Raw genomic sequence first — 17,359 nt, forward strand, 5'->3', positions numbered from 1 at the left:
ACTTGACTTCAGCCTTCCAACACTCAGAATATTTTAGAGCTTTGAGACTTAGTTCGAAGTTTAGGCAACAATAAGTATAAAGCACGTACAATATAGATGAATTTCTTTCCAAGTTGTATTTATCAAGTGAATACAAGAACACAAATGAGCCAACCCTTTGGCGCAATACAAAGATCACCCTCAATTTGATTTTTCCTACTCGTAGGAATCTTTAGGATGACTTAGGGAGTTGCTAGCACTTATATAATCCTATGCAAACTGCCTTTTACACTTGTTAAGTCTAGATGCGCTTTTTGTTGACATCCCAACTGATAGGCAAAACTGCCACGCCTAAAAAGGGGTAGAAATAACCGCACAACTTCTTTGCCTTCTCTTGTGCACTGCACACTTGTGCCTGTCGCCCATCTGCGCGCGTTAATCTAGTGCTGGTGCCAAGTCTTGCCAGCCTCGGCATGCCACTGCCACCGTCAAGCCTCGCGAACACGCTCACATCACTTGTTCAAGCGCATGCTAAGTCCCACACATGACCATACTAATTTTTCCTTGTCCTTGCCCTGTCGTGCCCAGTCTTGCCTTGACATCAACTCACCTTGCCATGATGCCTTACCCTTTGCTAAGTCGTTTACTCACATTTAGCTCAAGTGATAACCCTCTCACCTAAACCAAGATAACATTAAATGACTTTGTCACTGTGTTGGCACAAAGTCATCTTGTTTTAGTATGTTTCCCACTTTCGTGTTGCTTTGCCCACGTGCGTTGGCCCGTGTAAAGCCCAATTCCTTGCCATTGCCGTGCCATCTCTCAACAACTATTTTGAGGGTCTAGCACTTTCTTCCAACAACCCATTGACACATAACTCCTCTAATATTCGTAAAAAGCATCATGTCCGAAAAATCTTTTAAAATCACAAAATCAACAATTTTATGGAAAACAAAAACAGTAACAAAAGATGATATTAAACGACAAAAAGGTACAGTCAACATTACCTCTTTTTTGGTTACGTCAAAGATGTCAAAGTGAATCAATAAAATGTAAGCTTAGACTTGTTTTCGTTATTTTCCTCAGAATATTTGTTTCATTTAATTGTATGAGTTTTGTCATTTTATAATTTCAGGCAATACAATCATTGGAGTTTTTTTTTTTTTTTTTATTTCTTTTATAAAAAAGTTATGATATTGGAGTTTTCATTATTGCCGTCTCATACAACCAACACTAGTTATTAGTAATAAAGTAAAAAAGAAATTTCTTCACGATTAATGAGAGATGTTTTCCTTTTTGAGATACTATACTTTCTTCCAACAATCAGCATTGGCTCCCTAAGGCTAATACTTGACGAGACCTCATTAACCAATCACATTTCCCCATACCTATCTCTCTTGTGACGTGTCATCTCTTCACACCATATAATATAATTTCCTCCCACTCCTTAAATTCCATATAAAAAAATATTCTCATTTTTTCTCCGCCATTACTTCCTTCTTCACCTCAGTAAAGCTATGGCAACTCAGTTCTAGAATTATTGCATAGCTCGAGTCTCTCTATCTCTCTCTTCCTTTACATGCACACATATAATAATAATAGTAAAGAAATGGCGAGTATTTCAGCTACTACACTTTCCATTGCAACTATACCAGAAGCTTCTAGAAGAAGCTTCCGATTACCAGTTACTAGGTTTTCATCGCGTCGAATAAAGGCGGTGAAGAGAGAAGAGAATGTGGCGTTAGAGGAGAAGGTAATTAACGGTAGTGTGAATGGGAGTGTGAAGAAGAAAAGCGGTGATGGATTGTTGTATAGTAATGGAAGCAGTGTAGGTGTGATTGAGAGTGAAAAGGAGAGTTTGTTAGTGAAGTATGTGAACGGGAATGGTAGTGTAGCTGCGGCGAAGAGTGTGGTGGAGGTGAAGGGGGAAGAGGTGCTGGTTGAGGAGAAGAAGAGGAATAATAATAATAATAATAATAATAATAAGAAGAAGAAGAAGAAGAAGAGTGTAGAGGAGATCGGGCAAGAGGATGCTTGGTTTAAAACGAATAAGCAAGTTCAGGTATATGTCTTAACTATGAGCTCGTTAACAGCTTAAGTTTTTTTGAGTCTTTGGCTAGCTCATTTTGTGCTTAAAATAAGCCTAAAAAAATAATTGGGCCCGTTTGGCTTACCTAGCATTTTTTAAGTCCATCCAAACAGGCTCTATGTTATGATTCTTAGTTTAGTTCCTTAGTTCCAATTTAAGTGTCTTAGTTTGACTCAACACGGAGTTTATAGATTAAAAAGAGATTTTTGAATCTTATGGTCCTAAATTAAACATGTGTATAATGTACTAAAATGTCTTTTAAATCTTGTGGTTTTAAACTTGTCATGTAAGATGTTTGAATTGTTAACTTGCTAAATATAGAAACATGCACTCTTTTTGAGACAGACTAAAAAGAATAAGCAAGTTGAGGTATATGTGTTAAATGGTTGTTATTTCAGTTTTTTGTTTTTGAGGTGATGGTATAAAATACACTGAAATACTACTCCCTTCGTCCCAATTTATGTGAGGGTGTTTGACTGGGCATGAAGTTTAAGAATTTTTTTTTTTTTTTTGAATCTTGTGGTCTAAAACAAGCCAAAGAAATTTTTGTGGCTAGAAATCATTTCAATAAGGTAGAATGGGAGTTATAGAGTTAAATTGTTGTTAAGTATAGAAAAGTGTCATTCTTTTTGGACGAACTAAAAAGGAAATAGTCTCGTGTAACTTGGGACGGAGGGAGTATCACTTTTTCACTAGTTTCACACTCCAACTATCAGCCGTTCCCTTTTTCCTACATGAACTATCACTGTCTATTTGTTAAAACCTATGTTGCTTGGACTCTCCAAAAATGATGCCGCACCCGTGTCGGATCCTTCAAAAATGCACTACTTTTGGAGGATTCGACATGCATCCGTGTCCATTTTTGAAGAGTCCGAGTAACATAGGTTAAAACACACCTAGGCCAACTATCAACTGTTCCCTTTTTCTACCTGAACTATCACCATCTACTCAGCTAGGTGTGTTTTAATACGTAGATAGTGATAATTTAGGTAGGAAAAGGGAACAAGTAATAGTTGGGGGTGTGAAACTCGCGAAAAAAAAAAAGATAGTTCAGGTGCGTTTTTGACCATTAACTTTTTTTATTTTTTTTAAAAAGATACTTAAATGTCTTATTTTAGTTGTGTTTTCTATGTGAGAATAATGTTGATAGCCGCATAGAAATATGCTACACTGAATATGAACCACAACATTTTGGGGTTAAGGCATCTTACAAAAGGGCAGCCCGGTGCACTAAGCTCCCGCTATGCGCGGGGAAGGGCCGGACCACAAGGGTCTATTGTACGCAATCTTACCTTGCATTTTTGCAAGAGGCTGTTTCCACGGCTCGAACCCGTGACCTCCTGGTTAAGGCATCTTACAATTCTCCAAAAAAAAAAAAAAAAAAAATTTTGGGGGATTGAGGCATAGTTGATTGATACTGATTGGTTGTGAATGATCAAGCGGAGGGGTGTTTGTGCGCGTAAATGTGGTTGTTCTAGAAAATTTCTACTTTTAGAATCTGCTGTTTTATTTAAGTGCTTTGTTATGTTAATTCCAAATTGATTTTCAGGTTACTGGCATTGATGTTTACTATTATCAGAATGAGTTGTATGTTTAGTGAATCTTTTTGATTTCAAAGTAGTCAATGACGGTTAGCTAAATCTAGTATTCCATAAAATCTACTGGACTGCCATTGCCTTCTTTTACACAATGAGGTTCAGTTAAATTGGTGTCATATTTGATGAATACCACAACAACTGCACATCAATCCGAAACTTGTTTTTTTTTTCTTGATAAAGTTGAAGCCTGAACTAGTTTGGGTATTGTCATACAATGGTCGTACCTTGCACGCGGATACATGGACATAATACAAGTGCTATGATTAATGGTTCTTGTTGTGATATTCTATCGTCAATATAGCATTGCGATGTGGGCCAATTTTATGTTGTCACTTTGTCTAATCTTCTTAAGATGAGAATTATCAACACATGACCGAAGATGTTTATTACTGGCCTTTTTGATGAAATAATGAACTTCCCTTATTAGAGGTGCAAGATGAAGATTATCCTGGCCGAATGAGTTTGTAAGTTGACAAGTTATTGGATTGGTTATATTAAGACTAAGGCTAACCAGGTCACTATATCAACCTCACATATTACTCAATTGCTGTAATGGGAAATAACTGAGAACACAATGTATGAGGCGATTCAAAATTGACCAGAGAGGGTTTGGAGACTGGTTTACGCAATGAATATTAGAACCATTAGTTGTAGTTGGCAAAGAAACTAAATGATAAAGAAGGATTTCAAATGCTTATATACAATATTGCTATTTACATCTTACCCTCTATGCTTTAGGGGTTCTCGTGATCTCTGTTTCGTTTCTAGATAGAAGCCAGATTGTTTGACATTACTGATTGGTTTTTGCAGGTTTCTGTCAAGCCTGGAGGCCGTTGGAACAGATTCAGAACATATTCAACAATTCAAAGGACTTTGGAGATATGGGGATCTGTTTTCACTTTTTTATTTAAGGCTTGGTTGAATAATCAGAAGTTCTCCTATCGAGGTTGGTCAATGACATAACCCCAATTTTTTTAAGAGTTGAGAAGATAATTGCGTTAATGTGTTGTTCCTAGCAACGTGCTGGTATTTTCTTCTTTCAGCATGTCACAATGGCTAAAAACTGGGTGATAAAAAACCATAATTTTGTTATATTGACCCAAAAAAAAGTCTGCTTTTCGGCACCCGTTTCAACTAGAAACATTAAGGAATGAGGCTTAATTCTACTTTAATAAACACAAGACTATTCAAAGTTCACTTAAACTGATCTACATGAATAGCTTTTTAGCTATTCTTCCCTACATTGAAGTCATCGGGATCCACAAACTGATGGAAAGAAAATTCTTTTACCCTTCCAAAAGGATAACTATTTATGGCGTTCTCATTGCTATTCCTATGGATGTTTCAGGACACCAACTTCCTATCAAGTCCTAACTATCCCTTTTCATTTAGTAATATTTCTTCTTTATAATGGTGACAGTGAACTATGCAATAGTCAAAATGATTACCATGACACCTAAAGAATCTATTTGCCAGTCAGTTTCCCCCTTCAGACTTAGTTTTGCCCTATTTTCCCCAGACGTCACAATAATAACCTATCTATAACTGTCAATAGCAAAGCAGCGACCAATACACCGGCGACTCCCATCATATGAAATGGGTACTGAGGAGGCTAGGTTGGCCAAAAAATGGTTAATGCTTATTAAACCTTCAGAAATTCATCAATTCCCACCCCAATCTGTTATGCTCAGTAATAATACCAAAAACACTCCTTAATGTAACTAATTCAAGGAGCTGCTTCATGCAGGCGGGATGACAGAAGCAAAAAAAGTTGAGCGGAGAAAGGTCCTCGCTAGGTGGTTAAAAGAAACTATTTTGAGATTGGGTCCTACTTTTATCAAGATTGGCCAGCAATTCTCAACAAGAGTGGACATTCTTGCTCAGGAGTATGTTGATCAATTGTCTGAGCTTCAGGTTGGTGATGTCCTGCTCAAGTTATCGTATGTTTGATCCTTTACAACACACATTCACCACAACTTGATGTCTTTTCAGTATCCTTTAAGTTTGAAGATTGAGGCATAGTTGTCGTTGTTATTTAAGCTTGAAGACATCTTTTGCTCAGTTTTATTAGCTGGGGATCTTGCCTCATCAGAAATTGGTATCAAAGTGAACAGTTTGGTCATATATATAGCTTATTATTAACTTTTGCCAATCCAACTACTGTTTATCTTTCTGTTGTTTAGTATTTTCTTGAGAGGATTTATAATTTGTCAAGCTCGGGCATTATTCATATCTGTTCTTCCTCAGAGATTTTCCAATATCTCGAGTAACAGACACGAGCAATGTGTGGAGCTTGACAGATTATTAGTAACAAGGATTACCTGTGTACAAGAAACCTGACCACATATACATTGCATTTGTTTACAGAATGCAACGAAGAGGATAACTGAGCATGTTGTTGGAGTATATGATTCTTACACAATCGATGAATATATAATACTTAGATGATATCAACATATAAATAAATGAATTGTGCAGTTGAGATCCATAGTCCCTTTTCATTTTCACAAAAAAAAAAAAGAAAAAAAAAAGGAAAAGATCCATAGTCCCTGAGATGGGATATACTAACTTTGAAGCATTTTAAATTCTGATAGCATACTAAATTTACTTCTAAAGTTAGCCTATATAACTGGCAACACATTAACTGGCAACGCATGCTATGCAGTAAATTGATTTTCACCTTGGATGAAGCATGCCTGGCTCCTTTTTTATTCTTTTTGCGATGTACCTTCCCTCCATTTCTTCTCTGGATTTCTATTATGGGTTTTCTGTCATTTCCTGTTGCTATGCAGCATGTTTTCTTCTTCTTCTTAGAAATCATTAATTTTCTAGGCATTGTTTTTTACAAGACTAATCTCTCTCTGCTTAGGACCAAGTTCCTCCTTTCCCATCGGAAACTGCTGTATCAATAGTTGAAGAAGAACTTGGAGGCCCATTGGATGATATATTTGAAAGATTTGACCGTGAACCAATAGCTGCTGCAAGTCTTGGTAATATTCACTTAATTCTAATTGTGTGACAGAGATGCATCCTTCATTCAGCAAATAAATTCTGTAACTACCAGTGATTGTTCTATAACTCAACAAGCTTTACAAGAATGAAGTACAAGAACGCTGATATATTATATTGCAGGTCAGGTGCATCGTGCAAGATTGAATGGGCAGGAAGTTGTTGTCAAAGTACAAAGGCCCGGTCTTAAGGATCTTTTTGATATCGATCTTAAAAACCTGAGGGTCAGTTTTAGATAATTGAAATATCTTTACTTTTAACCCTTGAGTTCTTTTGGGTAATCATTTGGATATTATACAAAGTATAATCAGATCTTCATTGACTGCATAGAGAAAGGCCCTTTTCACTGGTTTTTCTTCTTAGATTTCCCCATCTAACTTCCAGACTTCTGCCAGAATAGGTCACACTTCAAGTCATTTATTCATATACTTGGTGCAATGACCTAATTTTCACGATGAAATGACACTCCTCCAGGATATTGTACACAAAACACTCACACAAACAGTGACTTTATGGCACGAATATGCTCACGTTTACTTCTAATTTCAAAAGATAGGTTATTCATTATCATATATATCTTTTTCATGTGACATATTTCTTGCAGGTGATAGCTGAATATCTGCAGAAAATAGATCCTAAATCTGATGGTGCAAAAAGAGATTGGGTTGCAATCTATGATGAATGTGCAAGTGTCTTGTATCAGGTATTTTGTTAATAAATCATTTATTTTAACATAGCTAAGTTAGCATGCATGTCCGTTAGCATCAATTCGTCAATTCTTTGTAAAAGGACTTCAAGATTCTTTCTTCTGTCTGACTTATCTTTGCTTTCTTTTTGCATCAAGTTTATTGTTGGTTTACTTTTCCCTATTTGAGGTGGATTTGGTGTCTCATTGACTTGCCCATTTTTGTCTGTACAAGTTTCGTTGCAAAGACATACTATATCTTATTGGTGAGGTCTGCAAAATATAGGTTTTCGTGGAAGAAACTTTTCGGGTTGACAGACTTCAGAGTTTTAATTAATTATGAATCAGCATGATCAATATTCAAGGAATTTAAATTTATTGGTCTTCAACAAAAACGGTTGTGGAATATTACGAAAAGGTAATGGGATGTCATGTGAGAAGGAGAAGAGATTCATTCAAAAGTTTTCATGGTATTATGGTTTGATATGGAGTAATAATACACTATCTTATCTCGTTAGTAGGTTCTCGTTGCACTTAAATAGAATACTTCCATTCACCAATTAGAGTTCAGGAGTTAAACGATGACAACTGGTCACCTGGGAACTGTGTTTTTGATGGCTTTTTTTCAACTGGCAATCATGAATTGAAGTAGTTTATAAGTTACTCTAGTGATTGACTGACCATTATTCTGTACTATTATTTTATTTTATATCTAATTCAATAGTCAAATGCTGCTGGATCTTTTCAGGATCAGTGTGTTGCTATTCTCCTTGATTTGCATCTTTCAAGCTGTAAGTTTGTCTAATAAGAGATGTTATTTGATGAGTTTTGCAGGAGATTGATTATACTAAGGAAGCTGCCAATGCGGAATTGTTTGCAAGTAACTTCAAAAACATGGATTATGTGAAAGTCCCGTCAATATACTGGGAATATACCACACCACAGGTTCAAATCAGTGACAATGATGGTTTAACTGATTAACATTGAATTCTCTCCACAACTCATTTTACTTGAATGATATTTTTCATTCCTTTCAGGTTTTGACAATGGAGTATGTCCCAGGCATTAAAATAAACAGGATAGAAGCCTTAGATCAGTTGGGCGTTGATAGGAAAAGGTGAGCTGAAAGTTAGGCCATTCAATTTGTTGAAATATATAATTTACCTATATCCTTCATTTTCGTTCATGTACCGGTGTTGTAATCATGCCCGAGAGACATGTTGCTTCACAAGGATCCTTAATAAGTACACAGAGGGCCTGCTAAAATTGGATGTGTTCTGTCAATTCATTTTCGTATCTGATACTAACACAGGTACTAAGCATGACAGGACTGAAAATGACATGCCTTTGGACTTCTCTTAATTGTTGATCAGGTTAGGGAGGTATGCGGTTGAATCCTATCTGGAGCAGATTCTGTCTCATGGTTTCTTCCATGCTGATCCAGTAAGATTTCTCACTGACATTCATAGTTCTTCTGCTCTACTATGATTCACAGTGCACTTCGTAACCAAATAACAGCGTATAATAGATCTGTTGGTTTGAGCTTTAACATATTCAATAAACGGGTATAAGAATTTTCCACTTCCTTTGTTTTCCGTTTTTTGTATCCTCACAGTTAAACCTGGTTGCATCACCATGTTTGCTTTCCTTCTAGCCATTCAACTCCTGAGTGATATAAACTGCAAACAGAATCTTGCGGTGATTGTTCAAGGAAAATTATTTTGCGATATCTTGGTAATCACACCTCATTCACTTGGATAGGACCACATAACTGATTCGGAGAGATACCTTTGGAGAGCTTCAGCTTCCATACCAACCAATTGTTTTCTAAGCTGTTGATGTCTTTTACTCTTTTCTAAGTTGAACATCGTTTTCATCTTACTACTTAGCTTTACCCATATCTCATATCTGTGAAGTGCGCAAGTAAAGGTTTTTCAAAGAAAATTGGGGCTGATTTAATTTCTTGCAGCATCCTGGAAATATAGCTGTGGATGATGTTAACGGTGGAAGGTTGATCTTTTATGATTTTGGAATGATGGGAAGGTAAGATGAACCTTTCCATCTAAGTAATATAAATGACTCTGAAGTTCTCCAACCTAAAACTTGTTAGTTCTCACTTACTCTAGCATATTGCAGCATAAGTCCTAATATCAGAGAAGGCTTGCTGGAAACATTCTATGGAGTTTATGAGAAAGATCCAGATAAGGTGATCAAACTTTCTAGGCTTGCGGTTTCCTTTTTTTATTTTTGGTTCTCTCACTGTTCTACTTATCCACACAAATGGTTGGCTAAAGTTCTCTTTGAAATACAGGTCCTGCAAGCAAGTATTCAAATGGGTATTCTGGTGCCTACTGGCGACATGACTGCTGTCAGACGAACTGCACAGTTTTTCCTTAATAGGTACTCGCTCGCATCTTATCTTCCAATTTTAATTTTGTTTAAAGTCAAATTAAATGTTGAGACTGCCAAAATTAAGCCCATTGTCGACATTACTAATCACCGGAGATTGTGGACTGATGTTCATTTTGTGGTTTAGTAGGTTTTTTCGGTTAAGGTTGTGCTTTCGTATACATAAATGAAGTGAAAATACGGGGCTTGCCTACTGCGGGTTATCTCTCCTGTGTGGTTTGCGAGCTATTGCACAAGACCTGGGTTTACCCTGTGCGCTCCCGAAGGGTAGGGGCTGCGGGTTCCCATGTCATAAAAAAAAAAAAAACTTTCTGCCTCTCAATTTTTTTCACCTTGAGAAGCTCCTTAACAGTTGTGTGCGTTGCACACCTACCTTTGAACAACCTCTCTGAAGCAATTCCCTACCTCGTATCATTTTGAAGTGGATGAGCAGGTGGATAACATCCACTCCTGCTCTCCTTTACACAAGATACACCAGCTAATATGAATCTGTCTTTTCCGCATGTTTATTGACTTCTTCGAAGTTGGCTATTCATATGATTTACAACATTGGACAAAACTTGACATGTAGTAAATGCTTTCCCTTGTTTTCCCACTGCTTTTATTATCTCTTCTGTTTCCTTTCAATCAGCTAAAGTGTGTCAAATTTCAGGTCTTTTACTGCAAAAAAAGAAGAAGTCAATTTAACTCTTATTTCATGGTTAACTGTGACCAGAACCTAAGCTACTTTGACTCTGGGCTATTTTAGAAAAGACCTTCTATTCAAAACGTGCTTTGTATTATGCAACATCATTTGCATTGTTAACGGACAATAACTCTACAAGTGTTTAAATTGATTCATTGGACAAAACTTGACATGTAGTCAATGCTTTCCCTTTGTTTCCCACTGCTTCTATTATCTCTTCTGTTTCCTTTCAATCAGCTAAATTGTGTCAAATTTCAGGTCTTTTACTGCAAAAAAAAAAAAAAAAAAAAAGGAAAAAAGAAAAAAAGAAGAAGTCAATTTGACTCTTATTTCATGGTTAACTGTGACCAGAACCTAAGCTACTTTGACGCTGAGCTATTTTAGAAAAGACCTTCTATCCAAAACGTGCTTTGTATTGTGCAACATCATTTGCATTGTTAACGGACAAGAACTCCTACAAGTGTTTAAATTGATTGGAGCTTGACAGTTGAAATTTTGCAGCTTTGAAGAGCGCCTTGCAGCACAAAGAAAGGAGAGAGAAACGGCACAAGCAGAACTTGGGTTCAAAAAGCCATTGACCAAGGAGGAACAAAAAGAGAAAAAGAAGCAACGTTTGGCTGCAATTGGTAATTTACTTGTCGTATCTTCTTTTTCTGGTCTAGGTATCTCACTTTTTTGTGCTAGCTCGTTCTATTCCTTTGCTCTCTTTAATTCGGCCAATCCTGGTGGGGTTTTCAATGTAGAAAAGCAACATGTTTTTATTGCTTGGTCCCCACCCCTTTCCAACCCCAACTCCTCCCCCCCTCCTCCATTTACATAAGAGGTAAAAACCAAAAAGTAAAGGAAAAACTAAGAAAGACTAGTTAATTATTCACTTTGCTCATAGCCTCAAACTCATATTTTCTACTCTCTAACAGGTGAAGATCTACTAGCCATTGCAGCAGATCAGCCATTCCGATTTCCTGCCACATTCACTTTTGTAGTTAGAGCATTTTCAGGTACTTCAGTACCAGCTATGCAATTGCTTACAATTGTGCTGCTTGTTTTGGCGTTCAACTTCTTATAGTAAAAACTATTAATTGTTATCAGTTTTGGATGGCATTGGAAAGGGTCTTGATCCACGATTTGATATCACTGAAATTGCCAAACCGTGAGTGCTCCACAATATATAATTTCTTTTCTTTTTGTAATTTCCTCCCCTTTATTTGACATATACATTTATGCTGCTCTATAGCTATGCTCTAGAGCTGCTTAGGTTTCGTGAAGCTGGCATTGAAGTTGTGGTAAAGGTAAACCTACTAAAAGTTCGAAAGTGTACGCAAGTTTTGTGTTTCATATTGTGCTTAAGTTTTAATAATTCATCTTTCTGACTTGCAGGACTTCAAGAAGAGATGGGACAGACAGTCTCAAGCATTTTACAACTTGTTCAGGCAGGCTGATAGAGTTGAGAAACTTGCTGCAATTATCCAGCGATTGGTAGATAGCGTGCCATATTCATAGCTTTAAATTAAAATTTGATCACAGATCCATATTTTTTCAGTCTTATGCTTTATCCATTTATATCTATTTTGATTTGCTCACAGGAGCAAGGTGATCTTAAGCTACGGGTTAGAGCTTTAGAATCTGAAAGGGCTTTCCAACGTGTTTCAGCTGTTCAGAAGACAATTGGAAGTGTAAGTTGTCATACATTCTGATACTGTTTACAAATTCATTATCATGTGAAATTTGATGTACTCTTCTAATCAAGAAAGGTACAAAATGTTTGTTATGTCATTCTTCTATATCAAGAAAAGTTATGCTGTGGGATGGAGCTTTCTCTGAGTATAACTATGGGCTGCTTGCCGGGTTTGGGGTGGGGGGAAGGGGAAGGGGAAGGAGGATTCACTTATAGTGGAGATAATATCTATACTTACATAAGCTTGCTGCTCCTTTTGCCTGCTCATTGTTTCACTTCTTAATGACTAAGGGTCTTTATCTCATCTGAACAGGCAGTTGCAGCTGGAAGCTTGGTTAACCTAGCTACAATTTTGTATCTCAACTCCATCCGTGTAAGTATTGCATCCTCACTTGTATATTTTAAGTTTGTCATCTTTGCGTACTATGTTTAACTTGCATGCATCTTCACTTTCCAGATGCCCTCAATTATAGCATACGCTGTCTGTGCATTCTTTGGCTTCCAAGTCCTCTTTGGCCTTCTGAAGGTTAAAAAATTAGATGAACGAGAAAGATTGATTACTGGAACAGCTTGAACAAATGGTGAGCAACTCTTCTCTAATTTAGTACTGGCATAGAGGCAAAAAACTCTTAAATGTTATGAAGTCTTTTTTTTCCTTTGATAGGAAATATTAGAGGTAGGTTCCAATTTCCAGATTTGCTTTAGGTTATAAGTCAAAAATTCTGGGTCGTCTCAAAAAAAGAATTTAGAGGTAGAAACACCATCTAGAAACTTTTCACGTACAGTAAGCCATTAAAGGTAAGTCTTTAATGTCTTACTGTACATGAAAAGTTTCTAGGTGGCGTTACTACCTCTATATCACATGTAAAAAATGTAATGGGGACATCCAAGGTAATTTATATTTCGATGAATATTAGACTTAAACTTCAGATGCTTCACATAATGGTTGAGTCGGTGAGTCATTTTGGTATAGGGAGACATGCATCCATATTAAAGTATGATAGATGACTTGCCCCTCCAGGTGGACAAAAAAGTTGACTCGTGAAGGAAGAAACAAATTTTCGTAAATCTCGAAGTTGAAAAAAGAATCTTTATGATGGATTTTCATCTAAACATGTGTAAGGCTTTTAATTAAACCTAACAAGGCTTCTATTATATATCCCTTTTGGTTTAAGCACATGTACAAGTGTGCAAACAAAAGTAGGTTTCAAATATCAAAATTCCCAGGAGAATTTTAATAAGAGGAAAGCTTGAGTAAGAAAGATTCATGAAAAGCCTTAAGTCCACTATCAAGGATAAACAGGGGAGGAGGTAAAAGCCCAGATACGGGTGCAGCCGAACCCAATAGCTTTTGCTCAAACAATGTATTATTTGTGGTAAGAATTTCATTAAAATATGGGCAGATATTAAATGTAGAACCCAGTTATTAGCACTTGAAGTTGTTTTAAAATCTAGAACCCATAAAGTTAAAATCCTGGCTCCCCCTCTGCGGACAAGCATGACTCCTAAGAGATGAACTAAAGAGTTTGTACTCTTGGAATCCTAAGGTGATGGTGGTCGGTCTCTGACTGAAAGGAGCTAGCTTGTTAAACACTGTTGGTATGACATACTGCAGGGTCTCTAGATTAAAAGTTCAAGTTAACACTTCCTTTTGGATCAAGCTTTCCGCAAGAAGTTTAATCTAACAGTAAGAGCAAAAATTGCACCAATATTGGCTAAAAATTTGGAATCGTTCCTCCGGTTGATCATGATTGACTATCGAACAACTGTAATGTTGAAAGTGAACCTATGAATTCATGGATCTATATTGGCTCATTTCACAGAGATGGCCTAACCTATGGGAAAATGGCTTCCTAATCTAAGCAGAGAATGATTGTCTCAAAAAGAAGAAGCTAGAAAAACATATATAAAATCTTCCTAAAGCAATACATATTTAAAAAACTTAGAACAATGATCCTTCTGAAGGACCATTATTAAGAACTATCAAAAATTCAATATCATCGAAATAAGAAGGGAAATATTCGAATTAATCACATGATTCTCGGACACCTTTATGAGAAAACACACAAGCAGGACTGAATTAGGTGTTTTGTGTGTTTTCAAAAACTTTTGCAGATATTAAGTCGAGTACTAAAGGTTATAGCAGAGTAACAGTGAAGTTCTTTTTGAAAATTCTCTTTCTATGGGAATCCTTAATTTTGAATAATGGAAGTATTTTGTGGAGTTGCATACAAAAATTAATTTTCTACAAAGTCAAGTTAACAAATTAAGAATGTATGTATAGAGATGTTAAAGATATAATTAACTGAATAAACGTGTGCTCTCTCCAAGTCTCTAACAACTTAAGCTTTTAGATGAGATGATCACATGCTCCAGATGTCTACTCCTGGGCGTGTGGAGGTGTAATATTCCCATATCAGCTATTGATGGGGTGTTTGGTCTACTTATACGGTCTTTGTGCCGTCCTCACCTCATGAGCTAGCTTTTGGGATTGAGTTAGGCCCAAGGTCCATTTCTTATCAAAAGCAAAGTGGATAATGCAAACTCAAATTTATACTGGTTCAACTAGGCCTATGTTCAATTCCCTTGTTCAGGGGTTCAACTAGATCAACTTGTTTTTCTCGAACACAATGGTTTTGTACGTGCACACGAATGTGTAATTTTGTCTTTCGTTCATCACAAAAGAGTAACACGCAGTGGTCTCAACTTTGCTAACTACCAACAGTGGCTGCCTAAACTTTCTCTTATTTAGAAAGCTAGGTCTTTCTCTAGACAGTAGAAATTAAGATGACTTTCCCCATTTCTAGTGTAGGGCTTCTTTTCAGTACAATGATGAGCTCTCTTTTAGAATAGATTGTTAACTATAAGTACAATATGGAATTTTCAGAATTTTCCTAGTAGAAGAAACTGTGCTGCTTTGCTCTTATCTTTTCAAATGCTTGTTGTCTTCTTGTCAAATTCTTGGTCTATTTCTCGTAGATTTCCAGAGTTAGGGAATTCCTTCTTGAAAGTTTTCCTTTTGTAGCATCAATAGCCGTTGGAGATTCAGTCTTCAAACTTGATCTTCAAATTTCAGAAACTTCAGCCATAGTTGACTTATTCTTTCTTCAGTTGCCTCAAGTTATTTCCATATCCAGCTTTCTTAGCTGCTAGAACTTTTCATTCGTCTATTCTTACATAACTCGTGCTTGTACATCTGTGGATATCAACAATGACTTCTCCACAAGTCCATTCTTTGAAGTTGATTCCTTCTTACTTCAAGATCTTTTCCTTTCCTTGTTTAGATCCTCATCAATTTCATTATTATGCTAAGTATCATCAATTTCATTATTATGCTAAGTACCCAAATCTGTCACTTTCATTAGCTGTCTGGATCTTCCATTAATTGCTCTTTAATCAATTAGCATCCTTTGATCAATCAATCCTGCAAAACAAGAATAGCTGCCAATCACTATTCATATATTTGATTAAAATTCCTATGTGAATCCTTACTGACTATGTTTCTCAACTTAAACTCATCTCATGCCAATATTAAAATTCCAAATAATAGTTTTTTTAGACCATAATATAGAGATGTGTGATCCTTGGACCAACACTTCTTAGATTTTTCTAGAGCATGATATGGATGAATCTAATGATTGTCAGACTCTTTCTCGATAGAAGGAGCTTCATCCTTTTAACTATGCCTTCCATAAGTTTTGTGTAGTAGCACATGATTGATTTCTCTTTTGGATCTTCAATTTTTCCTTTTTGGTTGAATATTTATCTGTTTAGCACTGTGCCTTATTCCTTGTTTTAATTTAATATGATAGAAGAACTTCTTTTCAATCTTCGGTTATTGGATGTTTCAGCTTGTAGATTGATTGCTATATTTATTAGGACCAAGTCTGGTCTGTATATACAACAGGATTAGTGAAAAATAGTAGAGCATCTTGAGGTTGTGAAAGGACCGATTAAGTTTATCAGTGTGCATTTGTTAAGTTGGTTTTGTACTTTCCATATTAATATTTGGTATATATGATCTCTCTTCGCAAAGTTTTGTTGGATTTCTTGGCCTAAGAGGGTTGGGTCAGGAGAAAAAATAGATAGTCCTGTGAACATGTCATTCTGTGATCATCTCCGCAGTTTTATCTTTGCTTTACATGTAAAATGCAAATAATGTTACATCTCCTGTGCGATTTGCGAGCTATTGCACAGGAGCTGGGTTTACCCTGTGCACACCCGAAGGGTAGCGGTTGCGGGTTCCCATGTCATAAAAAAAAATGCAAATAATGTTTATGCTCACTCAAACTTGATTAAATTGAAATCATATAATCTTACAATTGGCCATTGTACATCACAGGTTACCCTGGGAGATCACATATGGGAACTGCTATTCAATTCCAAGTTGTAGCCCTGGAAAAACAGAAATAATGTGGAGAAGACTTAACGGATCGTTGAGTATTCATAGCATGCCCATGGCCAAGAGCTGCTAGTTTTATCCTTCAGCTTTAAGATGCATCATGTGGTAAGGCTTCCAATATGGAGGTTCATTTCTAATTATGTTGGCCTAACGGATTGTTATATTTGCCCATATCCACTATAGAGCACTCCTGTGAAGCAGACCAAGTAAGAAATCTTTCATGTCAAGTATGACACCCATTTTGACCTTCTATAGCCTTAGTGTATAGGAATACAACATCTAGGAGATAAATGTAACTCATGTTAGCCTTATCTACCTTCAACCTTATTTGTGGAGTTCGATTCCCTTGAATTTGTGTATAATACAATGTGAACATATATTTTTATTGTAAAAACAGTGTAATTTAAGTATCCTAGGGATCAAATATGTCATTGAGCTAACCCTACTTTGTATTAGTCCTTTGTATGTGTATCAGTATGTAATTTGTACCATTCAGTATCAATCGAAAGAACATGAATTTTTTTAAATGTTGGAAGACTTTATTCATATGTATTCTTCACTTCAAGTTATCAAAGTAAAAAGAAAGTATACTTCATTTAAGAGCAGGTGTAACAATGCCTTCTTGGACCTTGAAACTACAGGAAGATGCCTGTCTTATGCACTTTGTAGTGTTGTATTATTATAAGTTGAGAATTTTCCTGCGTTGCTTCATTTTAATCTTCTGTAGTATCTAATGGCATGTGTCTCTAGAATCCAAATCTTTCTTGTTTCCTTTTTCATTCACCAACATGGTGGATCCTCTAAATATTTGCCCTTTAAATCCTTTTA

At 36.3% G+C, this 17,359-nt stretch overlaps 1 protein-coding gene across 1 annotated transcript; it reads left to right on the forward strand.

The window, feature by feature from the left end:
- Window positions 1–1,445: 1,445 nt before the first annotated feature.
- Window positions 1,446–17,058, forward strand: LOC132613561 (protein ACTIVITY OF BC1 COMPLEX KINASE 8, chloroplastic). The gene is made up of 21 exons (XM_060327627.1): window positions 1,446–2,041; window positions 4,477–4,612; window positions 5,414–5,580; window positions 6,536–6,656; window positions 6,799–6,899; window positions 7,280–7,378; window positions 8,195–8,305; window positions 8,398–8,477; window positions 8,734–8,803; window positions 9,330–9,403; window positions 9,497–9,566; window positions 9,672–9,760; window positions 10,956–11,080; window positions 11,372–11,452; window positions 11,544–11,604; window positions 11,689–11,743; window positions 11,832–11,930; window positions 12,038–12,127; window positions 12,443–12,502; window positions 12,587–12,710; window positions 16,472–17,058. The coding sequence occupies exons 1-20, from the start codon at window positions 1,559–1,561 to the stop codon at window positions 12,701–12,703; spliced, it is 2,289 nt and encodes a 762-aa protein (XP_060183610.1). The 5' UTR covers window positions 1,446–1,558; the 3' UTR covers window positions 12,704–12,710; window positions 16,472–17,058.
- Window positions 17,059–17,359: the final 301 nt, after the last annotated feature.

Source organism: Lycium barbarum, chromosome 10 (assembly GCF_019175385.1).
Source record: "Lycium barbarum isolate Lr01 chromosome 10, ASM1917538v2, whole genome shotgun sequence".
Classification (NCBI taxonomy): domain Eukaryota; kingdom Viridiplantae; phylum Streptophyta; class Magnoliopsida; order Solanales; family Solanaceae; genus Lycium; species Lycium barbarum.

What these genes read in the sequence shown, in the direction of transcription:
- LOC132613561 (XM_060327627.1), top strand. Translation starts at nt 1,559, where the DNA reads ATGCACACATATAATAATAATAGTAAAGAAATGGCGAGTATTTCAGCT. An exon ending in ATCAATTGTCTGAGCTTCAG is followed by an intron (nt 5,581 to 6,535) that starts GTTGGTGATGTC and finishes CTCTCTGCTTAG; the next exon opens with GACCAAGTTCCTCCTTTCCC. An exon ending in TTCAGAAGACAATTGGAAGT is followed by an intron (nt 12,128 to 12,442) that starts GTAAGTTGTCAT and finishes TCATCTGAACAG; the next exon opens with GCAGTTGCAGCTGGAAGCTT.